Source organism: Zeugodacus cucurbitae, chromosome 3 (genome assembly GCF_028554725.1).
Source record: "Zeugodacus cucurbitae isolate PBARC_wt_2022May chromosome 3, idZeuCucr1.2, whole genome shotgun sequence".
NCBI lineage: Eukaryota > Metazoa > Arthropoda > Insecta > Diptera > Tephritidae > Zeugodacus > Zeugodacus cucurbitae.
Genome location: NC_071668.1, coordinates 55,724,549 through 55,747,624, shown reverse-complemented (window position 1 = coordinate 55,747,624; position 23,076 = coordinate 55,724,549). Strand labels below are relative to the sequence as shown.

Here is a 23,076-nt window from a genome sequence, read left to right as displayed (position 1 = left end):
ACATGTAAAATGTGCCATAAGCGATATACGCATTGCGTGTTATAAAATTTATCTGATCAAAAAGAATAAAAATAAAGCAGTGCATAAGGAAAAAAATGAAAAACGAAACATAAATATGTACTCATACTAGCTCAAACTGAAAGTACAAATGCGAAAGTTGGATTATTTGAAAAATATATTACGAAAATATGTGTGTTTAAGTGATTTGAGTGAATGTGATTTTAACAAATTCTGAAAATTAAAGAATGTACTTTAACTTAAGTACGCAATTCAAGTTGCATTCAACAGCTCGCAATGGGCCCGGGAAATAAACCGCCTGAGCGTGCAAATATCTTTTGCCAGAAATGAATTGTGAAAACATAATTCGCAGTGAAAGTGATTGCATTTCGCATTGCAGTCTGCATAATTAGGCTTTAGTTAAGTCTAAGTGCTAATTCTAAGGCACTGCAACTGGACGCTACTGAATTGTGGCGCCGCAAAGTAATCGACATTTATAATAGTTCTTCAGTGACAATAAAATATCTCCCACTCGTTTTACTCACCGTTCGCCCACCTAAAGGCAACCACCAACCAGCGAAAATAGCGCCGATTCCGCTATACTGGCTACCGAATGGATAATGGGTATTTGTTTAGACACAGGTGAGTAAAGCTTCAGAATGCAGAATGAGTGTGTTTTTGATTTGGTTCATTTTGCAAAAAGTATTTGTTGCGTACATAGATACTAAGTACTCGTACTACTCTTTATTGTTTTTCTTTACCAATATCTTACTTTTACATAAACATACATACATATTATCAATTGTTATGGTCAAATAAAAAGCTTACTTACTAAAAAGTGGCCTTAACTTTCTGCCCATTATTAGTCATGGCAAGCTTTTCACCTGATCATGAAATTGCCACAAATAAAAAATATGTATTCCATTTAGAATTTTGCCATAGCTTTATCTGCACAAGTGATGCACCCCGTTTTAGAAGGGCATAAAAGGCAGTAATACAAGAAAACAAATCTGAAATTCAAGAAACCGTGACCGTGAATTAAATTGATTAATTTAATTAATAAAATTGGCATCACATAAGGGCGCGTAGGTAATCTCATAAACTGCCTACAAAAAGCTTTGAATGTGTTTTGAACATTCCGGTTAACGTTCCGGTTTATTCAGCTTGTGATACGAGGGATAAATTGGAAGAATTACGCCATAAACCACCCTATACTAAATCCCCACCCAGCATTTTCGTGAGGTTTCTCAAAAGTAGTTCTGAGGAAGTTACAACTTATTCTATCTTATAAGATAGAATGTAGGGACTACTTGAAGACCTCGAACCGGTATCGAAATATTGGAGAACAAATATAAAGAGACAAAGACAAAATATTTACGGTACAAAATTTGATGATATTATGTTGAAAAGGGAGATCCCACAATCTGCGCCAATTACCGAGGGATAAGCCTCCTATCGCATACAAGGTTCTATCGAGCGTACTGTGTGAAAGACTAAAGCCCACCGTCAACAAACTGAATGAACCTTTGTTCTGTTTTTCCCCGCATGGATAAGGAGGCGAAGCGAATGGGTCTGGAGGTAAATGAGGAGAAGACGAAATATCTTCTGTCATCAAGCAAACAGTCAGCGCATTCTCGTATTGGCTCCCTCGTCACTGTTGACAGTCTTAACTTTGAAGTCGTAGATAATTTCATATACCTGGGAACCAGTATCAACAACACCAACAATGTCAGCCTCGAAATCCAGCGCAGAATCACTCTTGCCAACAGGTGCTACTTTGGACTGAGTAGGCAAATGAAAAGTAAAGTCCTCTCTCGGCGAACAAAATCAAACTCTACAAGTCTACAAGTCAACATCAGATGAGACGACACTTGGAGTTTTCGAGAGGAAAATGTTGCGCAAGATTTATGTTGATAACATACAGAACATTGGCAATGGCGAATACCGCAGACGATGGAACGATGAGCTGTACGAGCTATACGACGACATTTACATAGTTCAGCGAATAAAAAGACAGCGGCTACGCTGGCTAGGTCATATTGTCCGAATGGACGAAACCACTTCAGCTCTGAAAGAGTTCGATGCAGTACCCGCCGGAGGAAGCCGAGGAAGGGGAAGGCCTCCACTCCGTTGGAGGGACCAGGTGGAGAGCGACCTGGTTACAATTGGGATCTCCAACTGGCGCCGAACTGCGAGGGAAAGAGACGAGTGGCGCGCTCTCATCGATTCGCCTATAACCGGCTAAACGGTTCAACGCCAATCACATATATACATACATGTTGAAATACATGCCCTGAAGTACAATAAAATTTTGTTTGTGAAGTGTTTCAACGATTGGAAGAAGCGCTGGCATAAGTGCATAATATGGAATGGGAACTATTTTAAAGGCGAAAACATCTTTATCGAAAGAGGTAGTACTTTAAAGAGTTAAAAGAAACATGAATATTTGGGGAAAAATAAAAGCTATAAATAGGATATCAGACTTCGAACTGCTTTTGCTACTATTCACTGGTGACTTTATACCGACTTTCATTATATCATACCGAATAGATACAAATATTATACGATTATATCTCGCCAGCGTTGAGTGAATTATGTCACATAACAGGTTATATAAACTATAAAAAATATATATTTTAAACCTGTTATTTGGTTTAAAAAAAATAAAGAATTATCCTAAGTTGTACTTCAGATTATGTAGGTTAATATGCATTCATTGGTAATAACTGACTTTATGAAGTTACTTTGAGCGAGTATATTTTGTATCAGTTGTATAAGTGCAATAGAACTAAATATCGTATAACAATTTCATTGCGCCAGGGCGTATGAGCAACATTTGAAATTGTCTACGAATATGTCTGTGCGTTTGTAACCAAACAAGTTTATAAGTTCTAGAATTATTGAAATATTGTGATCTGCATGAGAATTGCATGCAATAACAAGTAAGGAAAGGCTAAGTTCGGGTGCAACCGAACATTTTATACTTCGCAATTTATTGAAGAAATTTTATGAAGATAACACCCAAATTTACCAAATTCAGCATAAAGTTTAATAGAATAACGAAAATCCTCATATATAGTATATGAGGTCTGACGTAATTTCTGAACCGATTTCATTCATAGGAGATGTTATGACCCGATTTTAATAAGTTTTGAAACAGACACATTATTAGAAGAAAACAATTTCATCTGAATTACATTAAATTATCTGAGATATTTACCCATATTTTCGGTTAAAATTTACCCTTAGGCGCTGAGTTCAACATGTTCGATATCTGGGGCTTTGAAAAGTTATAGTCCGTTTTCGAAAATTTTTCACAAGTGAAGCCAGAGATGATATGCACTATTTGTGTAAAGATTTAATAGTTTAATATTATATACAGAATTTAATTCGAATCGGTGGAGTAGTTCCTGAGATATGGTTTTTGACCCATAAGTGGGTGATGGAACGCCCATTTTGCATTTTGTAAAAAATCTGAGTGCAGCTTCCATCTGCTATTTGCCACCTGTTTAAAATAAAATCGAAACATTTGAACTAAGTAGATACTTTGTAGATCATTTTGGTCTCGAAATCTAAATTACATAAAACAGCCTTTTGATTATGTAAATGTATTTAAGTGCAACAGAACTAAATATTGAAGAACAATTTTAATATGTCATGGCGTATGAGCAACATTTGAAATTTTCATCGAATATGTATGGGCGTTTAAGTTTATGTTTATAAGTTTAACTACTCAATTGTGAACTGCATGAGAATTACATAAAACAAAAACAACGCTTAATTTGTGTACGTTACCACTCATAATATAAAGCAACAGCGAGCCATCCGGCTAAATTATGACAGCGATTGTGGGTGGTGGTGTTCTGAAAGGTTATAATATGTCTACCAATATGTATCAACAATTGCTCATTAAATATACAGATTGTTACATTGTTGTCATACTTTTATTTTATTTTATTATTTAAAGAGACATTTTTCAATTCGAGATACATAAACGCTTTCAATATTGACCTAACCGCAGTGGCGTAATGTCACTGCCAATGCCATTGGACGCGGTTGAATGGTCACCGTAAATTGCTATAAACTCATATTTAACTTTCATATTTTATAGATATTTGTGTATTTGCACAATTTAGTCGGGCATGCGTGTCAAGGTAATTATGTGTTAACTGCTCTCTAACATGAATGCGTGTATATATTTATTTACTATATGTTTGTTTATATACTAATGTTATATTGATATTTGCATGGCCTACATTGACAATTCAGGTGTCTAATTTTCCGGGAATCCAACGGTTGAAGAACCTAAATATTTTTAATAAATATCAATTATTCCCTCAAAGTAGTTTTTGTTACGTTGAGAGCTCTCTTACAAATATTGACATTCAAGGAAGATCTTAGTTCGGTTGTAACTGAAAATTTTATACTCTCGCAATATATTAATTTAATTGATTAAGATAATAATCATCGACCGATTTCTGTAATTTTTGCCACTACATTACTGTACTATATACTATCTACAGCATACAAATTGGTGTTTCTAATGTTTGTGGTTAGTGTGTCAAAACCATTTAAGTCGTTTTAAAAATACCATTTTTATTTGAGGTAGGCGTGGTAATAATCAGTTTTTTCAGATAAAGGGGCAGAGCCACATTCCCAAAAAAACATCCAAATAGGTCCTTTCTTAGTGCTATCCTCTTTTACTTTTTTTTAAACTTTATTCATGACTTAAATATAGCACTTCATAGAGGTTCAGTTAACGCCATATGCACTGAGGTCCTGGTCCCTGTTGAATATCTGGGGCTTTGAAAAATCATAGTTCGATTTCGACTTCGAAAAATTACGATTTATGATTTTTTTTTTTCAATAAAAAATACGTTTATTAAGTAACCATTTAGTTCGAAAAAAATACTTCAGGTAAAAACATCGTACAGGGTAAACACCGAAACTCGAGTGAGTACTACATGTTCTGAAGGAAAGACTGTTTTACATTAATATGTACATTTATTTGTATTTCAAGTATTGTTAATATTAAACTGTAAATGTTTAAATACAGTTTTCAGAAGGGTGTTGCCACCTTGAAAAAGTTAAAGTTAAAAACTGTATAGAAACGATACGAACTAATGAGGTTTAACAAAGCGTACGGTGTGACCTCTTTAAATTAATGGGCTGGACGGATATCTGTAAATTCATAATAAGGTTGCCTACCGAATATAAGAATGGATTCAACCATTTATAAAAGCTTGTTAAATCGAAATTTACACAAGCGATTTAAGAAATCAATAGGTAATCATATCGGCACTGTTCAAATTGTTTGTATGAGGCCTGCTCAAAAAATTATTTGAATTATAAAATTACGCGGGCCACGTACATTTGATTATCGAAGTTGTTGAAGATGTTGGCATATTGGTTGGCTTATGCCATGTCTTCTTTTGGAAATTTTGGGCATAAAGTGTGTGGCAGCGATTCAGATTTTCTTAAAAGGGTCATAATTGGCGTGGGTATAAGGTTATGACATTGATTCTGATTGAAGAGATCTTTGAAAGGACGGCGTTTCACGACGATTGAGGAGATACAAACCGAATCGCTGAGACAACTCAAGGGCATACCAAAAAGTACATATCAGAACTACTTCGAGGATTGGAAAACACTATGACCCAAGTGTATTATATCTGAGGTGGACTACTTTGAAGGGGACAAACTAGAAATTAATGAATAAACAAATATTTTTGAGAAAAATTAAAATTCACCTTATTTTTTTAACAGACCTCGTATAGGTTTTTCTTTTATGCAGTTTATGTCTTAAAATTATTTTGCGTCCTAAAATTCACGAACAAAACATTTCGTTAACCAGAAAACTGCTTGCAATAAAAGAATAAGCCAATTTACTTGTAGAAGTAAGCAAAGTTATAGTTGTTCGTGTAAAAAAAATTAATTTCTACTGAAAATATATATAAACAAAAGCACATACACATCATACATACATATAAATATCAAAATATTTCTACAATATAAAAACATATATGTATATAAGAGTACATATATTTATTTGAGTACATACATACCTATGCAGCAACAAAAGAAATTATATTGATTTTCTCTATGTGGCCAATTAATTGACATATTTTGTGTTCACGTGGTCACTTTTCTACTGTTGTCACCGCAATAAATATTCATGAGTTTCTTGTTTGTAGAACCGTTATTATTCGCACTATAATTATACATAATTCCATATTTGAACAACTAGAAATTGATACATTTACATACACCTATAAAATAAATGCTTAAGAAATCATAAACAAGTAGAAATATTTTTTATAAAGTACTTTAAAAGTAAAGATCGAAAACAAGACTTAAGAAAAATATTATTCATATAAAATTTACCAAATTCGATCTGTATTTTTATGTCTTTTTGTTTAGAGGCATTTTGCATTCTCCTCAAAGTGCTAAGGAATTCTAATACATATACACACAGAGTGACAGACTGGGATAGTAGAAACTCTTGTCCTTTGTGAGGTCTAAACTACTAGGTATGGATTAAGAGGTTTCTTTGTACGGATCAATCGCTTTGATTTTTCTAAGAGACTTTGTATCAATTCCAACATCTTTCAACCTAAGACTATAAGATAGTAACTTTGACAAACGACGTCCGTCAGCCTCATGGCATGTATGATTATTAAACAATTTCCAGTCGAATCTAAATAGAGCTTGATTTTAGCTGGTATATATATCACATCACATAATATCTATGTAAGTATGTATACAGCTTGTATTACTACTGTTGAAAGCTGTCATTCATCAACTTAATTATAGCTAAACAATCAATTGAAGCTATTGACACTTCCGCAACAAAAATATGTTAAATATCTCATTCGAAATCAGCAATCTTAGTAATGTGCTACTAGAATTTTTTATGACCACGTGTCACCGAAAATCTTTATATGTTATTACAGAATACTGATTATTCTAGGTCAGAGAATATAGAATAAGTACGAACGAAATGCTCAAACTTACTCTAAATGCCGAAAAATGTTGTTACGGATCTAGGTTGCCACTAACTAGAAAGCAGTGAAAGAGAGAAAACTGCTTGTATGCAATAAAGTTGCTGAGGTTGAGCAGCCCTCACTTATGAAACCACTCAACACAGATTTGTTGATGTTGTGGGTAGGAAGGACACCAGAGGTTTTGAAGTGAGAGTTTTTTGGGATTTTCTTATGTCACGTAAATCAATTCCATCATGCTTACGGTATAGGGAGTTTTATAATAAAGACGGTGCACATTTGATAAACATATTGAATTAACCTTAACCTTAGTTGAGGAAAACGATTTAAATTTTTTATAAATTAAAAAAAAAATTAATGAAAATAAGTAGGACTAGTGAATGAATTTTCTAAACCAGTCGCGATTTAATTTTCAAGCGGGAAAGGCACCTCAGCCGATGCCGCAAAATATTGTCACTTAAGCGGGAAAGGCACTTAAACGAGGGGGCACTTAAGCAGGGATCACTGTATGGTATTATTCTTCAACAGAATGTTCATCACGAGTAATACTTTTGTTGTAATAATTCTCCCAAATTTCAATCCTACTTTGATAATGTCAACCTTCAAAGTCTTGGAAACCGGCGCTTCCATTTTAAGGGGGGGGACTAATTCATAATGTAATTCTTCTTCTCAAATTATAGGTCGTACTAACCTAACCTAACCTTTGTAAGCATTCGTATAAGATATGATCCACCCGAGCTTTGCGATTGCGAATACTGCGCAATTTCATTCTACGGCCACAAAATACATGAAATTACGGTTCGATAGTGTCAACATTCAAGGTCTTCGAAACCGGCGCTTCCATCTTGACCTCCTACTTCAAGTGAAATATTTTTCTAGCGATTCATTTTTTGAGTCTGAGTTAGATAACCACAAATCTGGCGAATATAGTGGATGGTGGACTATTATTATTTCATTGTTAAGCATTCGTAAAAGATATAAACCAACCGTGCCTTTGGAGAGTGAATGTGACTCACTTATTGACACAATTTCGTTTTACGGTCACATTGTCTTGGACATTTCTGAACCGGTTACAATTACTATAAAATTCAACGAATTACTTGGTTATCAGTACTGGAATTGATTTAATATAATGCTTATTAAGCCATAGCTTTTCTTCAAAGTGAGGTTGCGGTACTTTAGGGCTAATAAGTTTACTCAATTCTTAATTCTGATTGGCTGATAAGTCATCACACTCTGTCTGTATTTTTCATAAGACTAATACACTGAGACACGGTTAAAGAATTCCTATTTCAAACACGATTTCAAGTCTCAAGTATATAATAATATTCATCCAATTTTCTAAATAGAAAACCAAGCACTATTTAAGCTAGTATTTACTGTTAAAGCTTAAGATTATTATTATAAACTAAATTTTATATAAAATACACGCTAAATAATTCAGCGTGTGTATGTGATATATTCACATCGGCCGACGTCACCTGAGAATATTTAATGGAAATTTACAATTGCTAATAGTGGCATGAACATTGTGGCGCATATTGTCGTGCCTCCATGCCATTATTCATTTAGAAAATATCTTTCGGCTTCGTGGTCAATGAACACCCATGAACATACAAGGACTTTAAATGACCAAACGGCGCTTAATGGCGATGAAAGCGATTTGTACAGCCAACGGCTATGTACATACACTGGTATTTTATTGCGTTAAATGGAGTACATAGAAACATACTTGTACATATGTATGTACAATATAGACCAACACATGGCATTTGGGTTGATGTAGGTCGCAGGAACTAATCATAGCGGCTGCCCAGACTTGTCTCACACACATTTCAAATGTCGAACGACTCATGTCTATTTGGTCAGTCGGCGACGTTCATAAATCCAGTAAATGTACAAACAACATTTGAAGGGATGTGAGTACATACGAGTATATGTATATATACATTTTACCTATCATATATGTAAATATGTGTGCGACATTAATTAGTTGCAATGAATTAATCAATTTTGTGCTTTATGACAATCATTTCCACATATACCATAGCTATGTATCTTACAAATAAATACAAGCACACATATACACACATATACTTCCATGTTAAATTGCGGATTTATGTGAATTGAACGTGAGAAATTTCTATGTAATTTGGTTCATGAATAACGGCTTTAAATTTGATATGTAAACAAAGGTGACATTTGAATTTAAACTGCGCGCGTCGAAGGATTTGGATAATTATTTTTTTTTTAGGTTGGTAGTATTGTCAGTTACATTTATGTCAAATTTCATGTCAAAATATTCATTAGAGTTTGAGATACGTGTCGTTTAAATTTTGTTTACGGAATCAATTTTCTGCTGCGGATACGTTGAGGATGGTGCCGAAAGCCTTTGGTGATGAGGCTATGTCTAAAAAAATGTTTACAAGTGGTATAGTGAGTTCCAAGCCGGCCGTGAACGTGTCGAAGACGAAGAGCGTCCAGGGCGACCATCGACCTCAACTAACGAAGCTCACGTTCAAAAAATCAAAGATTTGGTGTTGAAAAACCGTCGATTAACAATTAGAGACCTTGCTGATGAAGTTGGCATATCGAAAGGCTCAGCCAATACCATTTTGAAAGATGTTTTGGGCCTCAAGTGCGTCAAATCTCAATTGGTACCGAAAATTCATTCGTAATTCATGATCATTTCGCCAAAAACTCAACCCATATCGTTCCGCAACCACCGTATTCACCTGATCTGGCGCCGTGCGACTTCTGGCTGTTCACTAAGCTCAAAAGACCGCTCCGGGGACACCGTTTTTATACGATAGAGGAGATTCAAGCCGCAGCGAAGACGGTACTGAAGGCTATCCCGGAAAGTGAATACAACTAGTGTTTCGAAGATTGGAAAATCCGTTGGCGTAAGTGCATTGCACCGGGAGGGGATTACTTTGAAGGGGATGAAATTGATTTGGAAGAATAAATAAAGAATTTTCAAAATAAATACAATGTCAACTTACTTACTAAAGAGAAATGTCAAAAGTGTGTGAAAAATATTTGCTTTTGTAGTGACTCTTTTGAAAAACCCTTAATATGTAATAACTTCGCGTAATTCCAGTAATAATAATTTCAGAGATAGAGCGGGAGATTTTTTGATTGGCGATCTGTTTATATTTATAATCATAGTTTTAAATAAATTAATAATAATAAAATGGGATATCAATGAAATTATTTATTCCTGTGAAACTATATTCGATGTCATTATGTATGGAACTCGAATTCTGTTGTACAGCCACTACAGCCACTCTTGCAGAAGTTCAGACGCTGAACCCTGGAGATAGGGTTACAAAATAACCAGTTTGATATTCTCCTCCGTCGAAGGACCCTGAAAATGTTTCAAGACATTCGATCTTGCTCTAAAGCTTTCCACGGAGGTAAATGTGGTTACTATTTTGAATTTTTTAGTAACTCATTGCTAATCTTATTTACCCTCTTTAACAACATATTTGTTATAATTAGGGATTGAAAGAGAAAGCCATTGAAATGAAGTAGATCGCGAAAGCTTGAAATTTAATGAAATTGAATGAGTGTTTGGACGTAAAAGAATTTGAGTATACAAAAGTTACATGTGTATATAAAATTGATTGCAACGAGAAATCCCTTCAATAGGTGTATCGCCCAACCTCTTTTCACCACACAGTATAATAAATTCGGAAATTTACCAAATATGACAAAATAATCATAGCCAATTTTTCACCAAATAGTACCAAGGTAAAAGTGAATACAAACAATGCGGTGCTTTGTCTGACGCCTACACTTGTAGCCTTTAACATACATACCGACATATGTAATTGTATGAAATGAAGTAATAACGAAAAGCGATTGAAATTATTTTTTGGACAAAGTATATACGCTTCAACAACGAGCCGAAATTATTAAAATTTACTACCGAAAACCGTAGTCAGTGGTCTCAACCTTACAAGCGCTACGTCCTACATAGCGATGAGGGTCATTTCGAGCTGAATTGCTTCGTTAATAAGAGAAATATGTGTTATTGGTCAGGCAGATATTCACACGCACTCCATGAGTCACCATTGCATCCCGAAAAAAATACGGTTTATGTTACGGTTTACGCAGCTGAGCCGTACTTCTTTCGTGATGATTAAGACCGGTACGTTACTGTGAATGGGAATCTCTACCGCTTAATGATAACCGAATATTTTTGGCCCGATAGGACGGCGCCACAAGCCACATAGCGAATGTCACACTCGACTTATTGAAAACCAAGTTTGGTGAACGTGTTTTCGCAAGAAATTACCAAGTCAATTGTCCTATTCGGTCGTCCGATTTGACTCCCTTAGACTATTTCCTGTGGGGCTACGTCAAGTCTTTGATCTAAGCCAACAAGCCAGCGACGATAGATGAACTTCGCTTGGAAAACTTGTTTAAAGTAAATCGCAAGAGATCTCTAACTTGTTTGAAAACCGCCGACAATTGGGTTCAGCGTCTGGACTGCTGCAAGCGTGCCCATGGTGGTCATGTCGAGTTCCATGTATAATGGCATCGAATGTACTTTCACAGGAATAAAGAATTTCATTGATATCCTTTTTTTTGTTTTAATTAAAACTTTGTAGTGCTCTTATTGAAAACCCATTTATATAAATGGATCCAAGCAAAAATTTAAGAAAAAAAGCAATTGAAATTATGCTATATTTCTTTGAGATCCTCCTCGGATTTTTATTGAAATAATTTGGTAAAATTTCGGGGTAATTTTAGAATATTTTGAAGTAATTTTCTAGGTTCTCTATGATTTTGTAAACAGGTCTAAAAAAATATAATAAAGGGCCCAATCCGTTATCTAGTTTGCTATATTTTCGCTATGTATTTTACCCTTAAAAACAAGAGTATTAAATAGAAAAAAAGTTTTTATTTTCGAAAATTAATTATCGACTCTTTTTGAACAAGCTCGCGGTAAATATTTTTAGTACCATTTCGAGATTATTTTAAGATTCTTGGGTTCGGGGCCGCATCTGCATTTGGTGTTAGTTTCCTTGTATAATGCGCTTCAATCAGACTAAGTTAGAATTAATACATATTCCGCAGACTTTTTCGGATACACGACTAGCCGCAACTTAAATATATGCATTTGCCATTTCGCAACTTTTGCAACTCTTGCAACAAGTCCTTGCTGTCATCCTTCACAAATCTATTTCCAAGCAAAATATCAATACTTTATTGCAGTTTAACTAAGTCAACAAATATTAAACCAATACATATAAACAGTTATGTATGTAAGTGAATGCGATGCACGGATTAAAATTTTCCATTTAGTAAATTGAGTTCTTCGGGTCATTCCCCTCAACCCTCAAAGCAACAGCGGGTAACTAATTTGCATTACCTGTTACACAGAATTGTGAAACAGCCAGACCGCATTGCAGCTACTCAAAGAACTCTTAAGGCATGTCGACAAGCATATTTGCAAATAACGATGTACTAATCACGATTAAAACGGCACAAGTCACGCCAGCACGCTTTGCTAAGAAAGCCAAGAAAATTTATTATTCCTGCGAAGCAACATGCAACACGCCACACGAGCCCGATTGTCAATGCATTTATATACTCGTGAGTGTACATGTGTGAGCTCATGAAACTAGGGTGTGACTAACAGCATTTTGCGAACTTCCTCTCGATAAGGGGGCGCCGCTTGAAAAGCGCAACCAAATGATTTTAGCGCTCCGATTAGCTAATTTTATATTTCCGCTACAAAAAATCAGAGGTGGTGAGAAATGGGACGGAACGCGTGTGTGGAGAAGTGAATAACTGTTGATTATGTAGATTTATATCTGAGAGCGGGTCGATAAGTGCTCAGCACATCGTTCGACGGCGCCATTAATGCAAGGGAAATCATGTGGTATATCATGTGGTACATTTTCGTAGACGGCCACTGTGAGATCGGACTAGCTTTTACCGGGTATGTAGAGATCAATATCTGTCAGAGACCCATTTGTGCAGAAGCAAGTAGCAGTAGTCCCATTCCACTGTAGGTAAGATCAACGTGCCTAGCCTGGCAAGCTCATCAGCTAGTCTGATTGTGAAGTCATCCGATGCAACTGATAGCGGGAACTGGTAATCCTTTACCAGTCAGAAGCGCACAGCGTGCTCTTAAGAAAGCGAAGACTATCTTAACGGTCGGAAAGGTAATGGCCATCGATTTCTAGAAATCACAAAGTGTGATCCATATGATCTCACTACCTGAAGAAGAGTCAAACTATAGTAGGGCTCTACTATGCCGAATCATTTGGCTGATTTGATATCAAATTTTACCCATTTGGTCACCGCCATCAATACGGCCATAACGGTCGGTTTACGGTCTGCTGTCCCATTCATTGTATTCTTCAGATTTGAGTCCCCATGCGAGTTCTTTTTGCTTCCGAACATGAAACCACTGAACAGAAATTCAACACGCAGTTATTGTTACCCATTTAACTCAATATTTCTTCAAGTTGAATCAAGTTTAATTCGTTTTAATTTATTTTTGATTGTTCTCTATTTTTAGATGCCAGCGCGGCACAAGATACCGGCGAACAAGGCAACGATTGGAGTCATATACGGAATCAAAACAGTGCCAACGGACGGATCGGTACGGGAAACATGGTCGCCATAGACATGCAAAATGCTGGAAAAATAAAATTCGATCCGCCCAAAGTGCCAGTGATATTTGTTTTAGGCGGCCCAGGTAGTGGCAAGGTCACGCATTGTGACACATTTATGCAGGAGCGCCGCGGTGTGACGCACATAAATATGATGGATTTGTTGCAACAGTATGCAATGGGGAACGGTAAGCGGAAAAAAACAGAAAATTTTCATCAAGGCTTCCATAAAATTAATTCAAAATATATTACATATACATGTAAACTATTTCTAGATATGCAAGACTTCTCGCAACTATCCTCAAAGACCGTCACAGAGGTGCTCATGCTGGAAATGAAAATGGCTCCAGCTGCCAAAGCGTACCTAATTTCAGGATTTCCTCGCTCAATGCGCGACGTGGTCGAATACTCGGAAAAGGTAAGCTATATAATATAGATTTGCATGCGCTTGTGATACTGCATTTACTCTCTTTCTTTTTATGAAATCTATACTATACTCGTATTTACTAATCTTTTTCGAAGCAAACACCTGCGAGAGATCCACTATCTCACACCTAAACGCAATTTAATTACAAATGCTTGTGAAAAACATTAGCACACATACACATATGTACATATAGACACATATCCAGCACATTCATGATAGAGAGAAATTTTTATAAGTTATGTGTATATGTATAATTAATTAATAAAAGCCTTTATAATGGTTTGTGACGGGACTCTATCTGGTATTGCTAAGAATCATAACTGGTATTCGCTCCGAAATTTTGACAAATATTTTAAACTTTAATAGTGATCCACTAAGAGAGTAGAAGCAGAGATGAGATCTTTCCAAGAATGATAAAGGATTCTACCGTGTGTCACTTTCCAGGATGTGGGTTTTGCATGCCCAAATTTTTAGCCTTCGTGCGTAGGTTTCAATAAGAGTCAGGGCTACCTAAAGCCTACTAACGCCATGAGAGGTCCCTGCCGGTATGGACGTTACGCGATCCCGGTTTGAAGATAAAAATGTGATTGTCTTTTCAAGTTCATATGTTTTGATATTGTGTCCGATTAGGTTATGTCAAGGTTAGGTTGGGATCAACGGCTGACCTTGGCGGCAGGAGTCGCGATGGATCCCACTTGAACAGCAGAAGGTGCCGGTCCATTGTGATGCAAAAAGACTCCTATGTATGGATCGCAAAGAAGACCCTTACGTATCGCCGAAGCGCTTTCAGCTATAATACAAATTTTATTAAACGGCTAATATCTATTCTGGCAAATTCGCATGGTTCTCCAAAAGTATAGCTATCGAGACCTCACTTTTGGGAACGCTGGATAGGGTAGGAGGAATTGATGTGGTGTTTCCAACTCGTCTTTTCCAAACAGACATTGTAGTTTGCGTCCGGCAGTGTTCCTAGCCTCATGCATTCCGCAGTATACAGTGAATATTCCCATTATTGCGAGGAGGTGAACATTTTTAAGTTGTTCCGCCGACCTCTTGCATTCCCCTTAGGGCCAAAAGGATCTCGAATGAGTTTTAGTTGTTAGCTAAGCTCGCAGTAGATGAAGGTATTAGATGTCAAGGTAGATTGATGCAATTTTTAATAAGGTTATGCGTTCCTTAATGTAATAAAAACAGACATTGAAGGAAGTATTCACCTCTCTAAAGAAATATATAGTTCTGCATAATAAATGTACTCTAGTCACCTCTGTTTGAAAAACGCTGTAGTGGTTTAGTAGTCTATAGGTTCAATGTAAAAGGAAGTTATAATCAACTCGTCTTTATTTTTATTTTACTTCAATTCAACAATTACAAGCACTTTTAAAACTTCTCGATATAAGTCTGGCTTCGACTATATACTTTAAATGCACAGTACCCGCACACATACACGTACAACCCTACGGGCACGTCAAACACAAGTAGTACGAATATTGTGTCTTATTGCAGATTCAAGTCGTGAATGGAGTGATCTTGATATCCTGGCGTCAGTCGGTTTTGCAAAAGCAAATTGATTATGGCGCTAAATTAGGTCATGTCGTACTCTCCTTAGCCAAAATGGAATTAGAAAATTTCTTCAAAAATGTGATGCCCGTAGCAGATTACTTCGACCAAAGTGATATGCTAACAGCAGTAAGTAATTTTTAAATACAGTAAAAATATACTTTTGAAGTGGGGAAGATACCTTACTAATGAGCTTTGCTTTGAAAATGACATCTAATGTATGTATTTCTCTCATAATTTGCCAGGTAAATGGCGAGCGTGCACCAGCCGAAGTGTACAAAGACTTTCGTGGCGCAGTACTCGATGTGTTGAGCACGCTTGAGAACCAAGAGGCCATGCTGAACGGAGTCACAGGTATGGGCAGAGGGATACATGATATACCCGGCAGTATAGTTAGCGTAGACACCGCACCTAGTCAAGCCGCGAATATTGCAGACATTTCTAATGCCAACGTCAACACAACAGTCTTTGCTGCCAACAACTACAACAACATGAATAGAAACCATTACAACAACAACCATGTGGGTAATCCGGGCATAGCGAATGCTGTGGGCGCACACATCGCTTCGAGTGTCAACGCAGCTGCGGCGACTGCACGAATGACCGACGCCGAAGTTATCACTACACAGCCGGAGGCATTGCTCACGCAAAATGCGGCGACGAGCATGCACCAAAACGGGGACAGTATACCTCCAGTCATTTGGGTCATCGGTGGACCGGGTAGTAACAAGGCGACGCTTTGTATGAAGGCTGTAGGGTTGAACCCTGGCTGGGGACACATAAGGTGCGTATGAGATTACCAATTTCTGTTTGGTAAATTTTAACATTTAAAACTTAAAAATACCTGTAGCATGGGACGTCTGTTGCGCACCATTACCGACTCGGCACCGCGTGCGAACACGGAAAGCTACACCGTCAAGGAGGCACTATCCGCTGGCGAAATGGTGCCGGAGAAGGCGATCAACAATATACTCGAAGCGAATATACGGCAATTGATGGATCGTAAAGGCATATTGATCGACGGTTTTCCGCGCAATTTACAACAAGTCAAACATTTTGAGAATAAGGTGGGCTTTGAGATTTTCACTAAGATTTGTGACCCAGTGTACAAAAGGATCTACTAAGGAGTTTCTTTATACATTAATTAACATAACTTGTTTTCAATTATTAATTAAAGCATTTCAATTTATTCCACTCTAGTACAAACAACGACCGCCAATCGTGCTGCTGGATTGCTCTAAATTACAACTGGGACGTGGACGTGTCGACGATACCGTCTCCTCGTTCAGGCGTCGTTTGGAGCTCTTCCGCGAGCAAACTTTACCAATGCTGAAGACTATGGACAATAGTAGTCGTCTACAAATCGTAACTACATAATGTCAAGCTTCTTTAAAATACAAAAACTAACGTTGAACTTGCTTCCAGGTCGATGGCGATACGGACAGCCCATCGGTGCAGCGGGAATTCGAAAAAATCATACGTCAGCACATACAAAGTAGCGAACAAAATGGTACTGGCTCAACGAACAACAATATGGCCGATGCTGCTGTGATGACCAATCATGTGGATCATGATCAAACCGACGCTATACTACAAGATTTGGAGAACAATGTGCCGGGTGCAGTGCCAACGATAAGTCATCATGTGTCGCTCATGAATGGGCATTTAAAGAATCGAAATAATAGTGCTGCCAACAATTTGAATAGTAACCATGTGGCAATGAATGGTGACGCACGCATGCCGGGCTTAACGGGTGTCATCGATTTCAGACATATGCTGCAGGAGGCCGAAAGATATCCGGTGGACTCGTATATGTAAAGCATTAAAGTGCTGGGCACTAGTTGGCGCTGTATGATCGATGTCAAAGCAATTCAACCACTTGTTTCTTGGAACATTTACAGTTAGGTTGTTTTCAAGTTATAGACTTTCAGATATTAGTTCTAAGTCAATTGCAGTTGTGTCCAAAGCCCTCAGAGCTTCATTTTTCCTTTAAGGGATATAATTCATATTTGTTTAAAGAAAAGTTGATGGATAAAGGACGCCAATGGGATGAAAGTAAAGAAAATTCTTTCTGTATTTTTATAGTTTCCTGCATATTTTCTGAATAGGAGTTTTTAATAAAAAATACTTCATTTTACCGCTAGGATTGGTTGTTCACGACAGTGCTGATAAGATTGCATCCATTGAACTCAATTTTTCCCGGAAACTGTTCCTTATAACCGAATTTTCTATTATTTTAAAGAGCCTAAAAGTATGCAATTTCCTCGAAGTTACATTTGGCAGAGTTTGAATTTCAATGTCAAAACATAACGAATCCACTATTACCGATCTATTTTATAATTTCATTCAAATCTAAAAATGTTTTAGTGAATTCAGTTATATACTGTGCCTCAATTAATTGATCAAGATTTTATATAAAATGTGAATACGTATTTGTTTTATAAAATTAAATTTTATTTGTGTTTATTTAAAAAATACAGCAAAAATCTTTGGTTTCACACCTATTGGCTGCTGATCAATTAATTGACCTTTGAACCAAAATAGTTTTAATATTTAATTTGACACTTTTGCCATCTAAAACAGCTTGAAACCCTTTGGACACGCTCTCTACAATATCTTGGCATATATCTCGAGTTATATTGTATCACAAATCTGACCACAGTTCTCCACTTCTCATTCATTATTGACATCACCAATGACTTGTTAACGAGGCTTCGCTTTAAATGGCTGTATTGGATAAAGTTCAGGGGACCATAGCGGACAGTTAAGGATATTAAAAATATTTTCGACCAACCACTTCTTTGCTATTTTTGACGTATGCTTAATGTCGTAATTGCGCTGTAGTATAATTTCTGCAAGATTTTTATGCCATAAATCCAAGCTAAAGCTTTTAACCGGTATTTCAATATGTTAACTTGTGAAAGTCGACGCTTCCCATCTTCCAACGCTTTTTAGAGTCTGACCCGAACTTCTCCAAAATCTCCAACTTTTAATGTGGACATTATGTACCTGTCACACAGTTTTTCATTCCTCTATTTCCAAACCAGTGTCGTCAATCAGAATTCAGTATATTAATTATTTCTTCATCGAACTATATAATTTTACTCCAACTGTAGGTTTTCACGTCACTGTTGGGTACAATTGTGAAGTTTTTACATATATTTTTTGTAAACTTCAAAAGCAATAGTTTATGGCAGTCCGTAAATAATACTTTCGCACCACCATGAAAATAAGTTTTGCGAAATACAATTGAACTTCCCTAACCCGAGTAATCATAATCCACAAAAAAACTCCGGGTTATGGGAAGTAATTTGTATGAAATTTGACTTCTGACTTCTGACTAGCCACTATTCGTTCTCCTTCTCCCTGTTTAGCGCCAATTGGTGATACCAAGTTCCTTCTCCATTTGGTCTTTCCAACCTAGTGGAGGTCTTCCTCTTTCTCTGTTTCCACCAGCGGGTACTGCATCGAACACTTTCAAAGCTGGAGTGCTTTGGTCCATTCGGACAACATGACCTAGCTAGCGAAGGCTCGGATCTATGTCTATAAGTATAAATAAGTGCTTTAGTTTTCAATTAATCAGTATTTCTATAGTTTTGAATAGGATATGCAAGTGATGGATATTTATATTTATTTGTGGGCATTTTTTATTACCAAAGATTTCAATTCAATAAAACTTATCCTAATGTAAGAGAGATACATAAGAGAGTGAAATCTTCTAACTGTTCGAGAAAATGTGGATCAATTACTTTGACACGAGGTACATAAAAATCGTTAGAAAATATTATGATTTAGTTAGATTGTGTTCAGACATAAAAACTTTTGAGCTCAAAAATCAAAGTTTCTAAAAGAGAAAGCGTCGAAGAAAGTAAAAAGTACCGAGTTGCTCGACGAATCTGTGAAAATAATATGAAATAAAATGTCTCATAAAGGGTGATTTTTTAAGAGCTTGATAACTTTTTTAAAAAAAAAAAATTTGCAAAATCTCATCGGTTCTTTATTTGAAACGTTAGATTGGTTCATGACATTTACTTTTTGAAGATAATTTCATTTAAATGTTGACCGCGGCTGCGTCTTAGGTGGTCCATTCGGAAAGTCCAATTTTGGGCAACTTTTTCGAGCATTTCGGCCGGAATAGCCCGAATTTCTTCGGAAATGTTGTCTTCCAAAGCTGGAATAGTTGCTGGCTTATTTCTGTAGACTTTAGACTTGACGTAGCCCCACAAAAAATAGTCTAAAGGCGTTAAATCGCATGATCTTGGTGGCCAACTTACGGGTCCATTTCTTGAGATGAATTGTTCTCCGAAGTTTTCCCTCAAAATGGCCATAGAATCGCGAGCTGTGTGGCATGTAGCGCCATCTTGTTGAAACCACATGTCAACCAAGTTCAGTTCTTCCATTTTTGGCAACAAAAAGTTTGTTAGCATCGAACGATAGCGATCGCCATTCACCGTAACGTTGCGTCCAACAGCATCTTTGAAAAAATACGGTCCAATGATTCCACCAGCGTACAAACCACACCAAACAGTGCATTTTTCGGGATGCATGGGCAGTTCTTGAACGGCTTCTGGTTGCTCTTCACCCCAAATGCGGCAATTTTGCTTATTTACGTAGCCATTCAACCAGAAATGAGCCTCATCGCTGAACAAAATTTGTCGATAAAAAAGCGGATTTTCTGCCAACTTTTCTAGGGCCCATTCACTGAAAATTCAACGTTGTGGCAGATCGTTCGGCTTCAGTTCTTGCACGAGCTGTATTTTATACGGTTTTACACCAAGATCTTTGCGTAAAATCTTCCATGTGGTCGAATAACACAAACCCAATTGCTGCGAACGGCGACGAATCGACATTTCACGGTCTTCAGCCACACTCTCAGAAACAGACGCAATATTCTCTTCTGTACGCACTGTACGCATTCGTGTGGTTGGTTTAATGTCCAATAAAGTAAACTGAGTGCGAAACTTGGTCACAATCGCATTAATTGTTTGCTCACTTGGTCGATTATGTAGACCATAAATCGGACGTAAAGCGCGAAACACATTTCGAACCGAACACTGATTTTGGTAATAAAATTCAATGATTTGCAAGCGTTGCTCGTTAGTAAGTCTATTCATGATGAAATGTCAAAGCATACTGAACATCTTTCTCTTTGACACCATGTCTGAAATCCCACGTGATCTGTCAAATACTAATGCATGAAAATCCTAACCTCAAAAAAATCACCCGTTAATTTCTCTGTGTGAACATGATAAGCAACACGGAAAGAAAAATTACCGATATGAGCAACTAAAAATGTTCTTGTATGAACACAGTCTTAGAGTAGTATAATATCTAAAAACGGGTATCTATATATCTGTTATATTTAATATTTTCGTTTCGCGAAACTCTGAAATGAAACTGTTAAAATATTATATCATTTTCTAATTAATTATTTAATGAAATAAGCAAGAGTTTATTTTAAATAACTGTTAAGAGTCATATTACTTTTTTTGAAAACTTTTAGTTACATATATTTAAACAAAACTTGTTTACAGGTAAAATGCGTAACAAAACGCTGGAAATTATATAAAATTATATATAAAATTATTGGAACACAACAACGTATGCGATGGTTAAATGCTTTAAGTTTCATATAAACGGAAACTTAGAAAACTTATTATTAAGTGACCTTATTTACAAATAAATAGAAATGTACAATACAATTAGTAAATTAAGCATATATTTGAAAAACATGCAGTTGCAAAATGGCAAAAGTATTTAGAAAATATAATTAATTATTAATTTTATATCTAATAATAATAGTTATATACTAATATTTATAAGCATAATTCTTAGTACAATTGCGAATATTTTATAGAAATGTTGAAAACTTGAAAATGTTTTTTGTTATTTATAGGAAAAAGTTATTCGATTGCAAAAACGAAATACGAATACGTTACAGAGCAGTGCTGCGTAAATTTAGTACTTAAGTAGTCTCAAACTATTTACTTAACTTTAAGTCTGTAGCTATAGAATCGTTTACAATACATACAATGCGAAATGTAATAACAGTAAATTTCAATAAAACTAGTTAATAAAATGGCATAATTTAATTAATTTCTAAAGCGGTTAGGTCAGTTTAGAGCACACAAAACAGGTATAACTTTGACAATCAATACTAGGATTAGGTAAACAAATATTTAAAATTATTGTTCAAGCTTTTCTATAAAATACATTTTTTCTGGATACAAAATATGCCAAAAACACATAAGCACTTCCCCACCATAACTTCGTTACATTATTAGTATCGTACTTTTCGCTGCCAGTGTGAATGCTAGTGGCAAACTTTATCCAGTACGAGTAAAATACATGTAATAACATTCATCCATACCCGGTAGATATATCAATTAATACCATGTCAATATATTTATGGTAAAAACGTTCTCTTATCTTTCTAATCGATTTGTTATCGTGCGTGATGTTGATGAGCATGTGATTTGATATGACTTGCGGTTATAGTTTGCAATAACGGTTAGTAACAGCAGTAACTGCTGATTATATAAATATTTGCCTGGATTTAAGTAAATATATATTATATGTGAGAGATGAACATTCACGTATGATTCTTCGTTGGTTAATTAATATGTGTTATAGATTTATGATTATATTAGATTAGACTCAATAATAAACCCGTATGTATATAAATCTGCTGTATAATAATTTTAGAATAATCCGCCTTTGCATTATGTACTTCAAAAATAATTAGACTTTACTTAGGAATCGTTAGGTTTTTGAATTATGACCATAAGTCACCGTATCGAAGCAGTGACATCCAAATGTTTACAATAGGATTAATGGTTATGGTTAATGGTAATTTTTACTTTTTCTAACTTTTCCCCAACGGCTGTTATATTATTTACTTTTTAATTAAATTTATTAAAATACATTTTTTTTTAATTTGAAGTTGCATGCTTTTTGACTAATTTCATAAAGCGATCATATCCGGAATGGATTTCGACGAACAAAAACAAAACTCTACAAGTCCCTCATAATTCCCCTCCTGCTTTATGGTGCAGAAGCGTGGACGATTTCAACATCCGATGAGACGGCATTAAGAGTTTTCGAGAGAAAGGATTTGGGAAGATTTACGGTCGCTTAAACATTGCCAACGGCAAATACCGCGAATCAGCGAATAAAAAGACAGAGGCTACGCTAGCTAGGTCATGTTGTTCGAATGGACGACAGCGCTCCAGTTTTGAAAATGTTAGATGTAGTACTCACTGGTGGTAGCCGAGGAAGACCTCTACTCCGTTGGAAAGACCTGGCAGCTCTTGGGATTTCTAATTGGCGCCAAATTGCCAAAAGGGGAACGAATGGCGCGCCGTTGTAGACTCAGCTATATCAGCGTAAACGGTTCCTACGCCTGTTAAGAAGAAGTAGAATAAAAAGCGGATTCGTTGAACCAACAAAAGTTTCTTCCCAG

At 36.2% G+C, this 23,076-nt stretch overlaps 1 protein-coding gene across 2 annotated transcripts; it reads left to right on the top strand.

The window, feature by feature from the left end:
- LOC105216495 (adenylate kinase isoenzyme 5) lies at positions 1–18,926 on the top strand. Of its 2 annotated transcripts, XM_029043018.2 has the most exons (9): positions 1–639; positions 13,537–13,818; positions 13,906–14,048; positions 15,561–15,743; positions 15,860–15,968; positions 16,050–16,398; positions 16,465–16,681; positions 16,815–16,979; positions 17,040–18,926. In XM_029043018.2, exons 1-9 carry the CDS (start codon positions 618–620, stop codon positions 17,430–17,432), a joined length of 1,863 nt encoding a protein of 620 aa, XP_028898851.1. In that variant the 5' UTR covers positions 1–617; the 3' UTR covers positions 17,433–18,926. The 2 variants fall into 2 exon arrangements, with proteins under 2 accessions (XP_028898851.1, XP_011189316.1); XM_011191014.3 differs by having other exon boundaries at positions 15,860–16,398.
- The last annotated feature ends 4,150 nt before the right edge of the window (positions 18,927–23,076 follow it).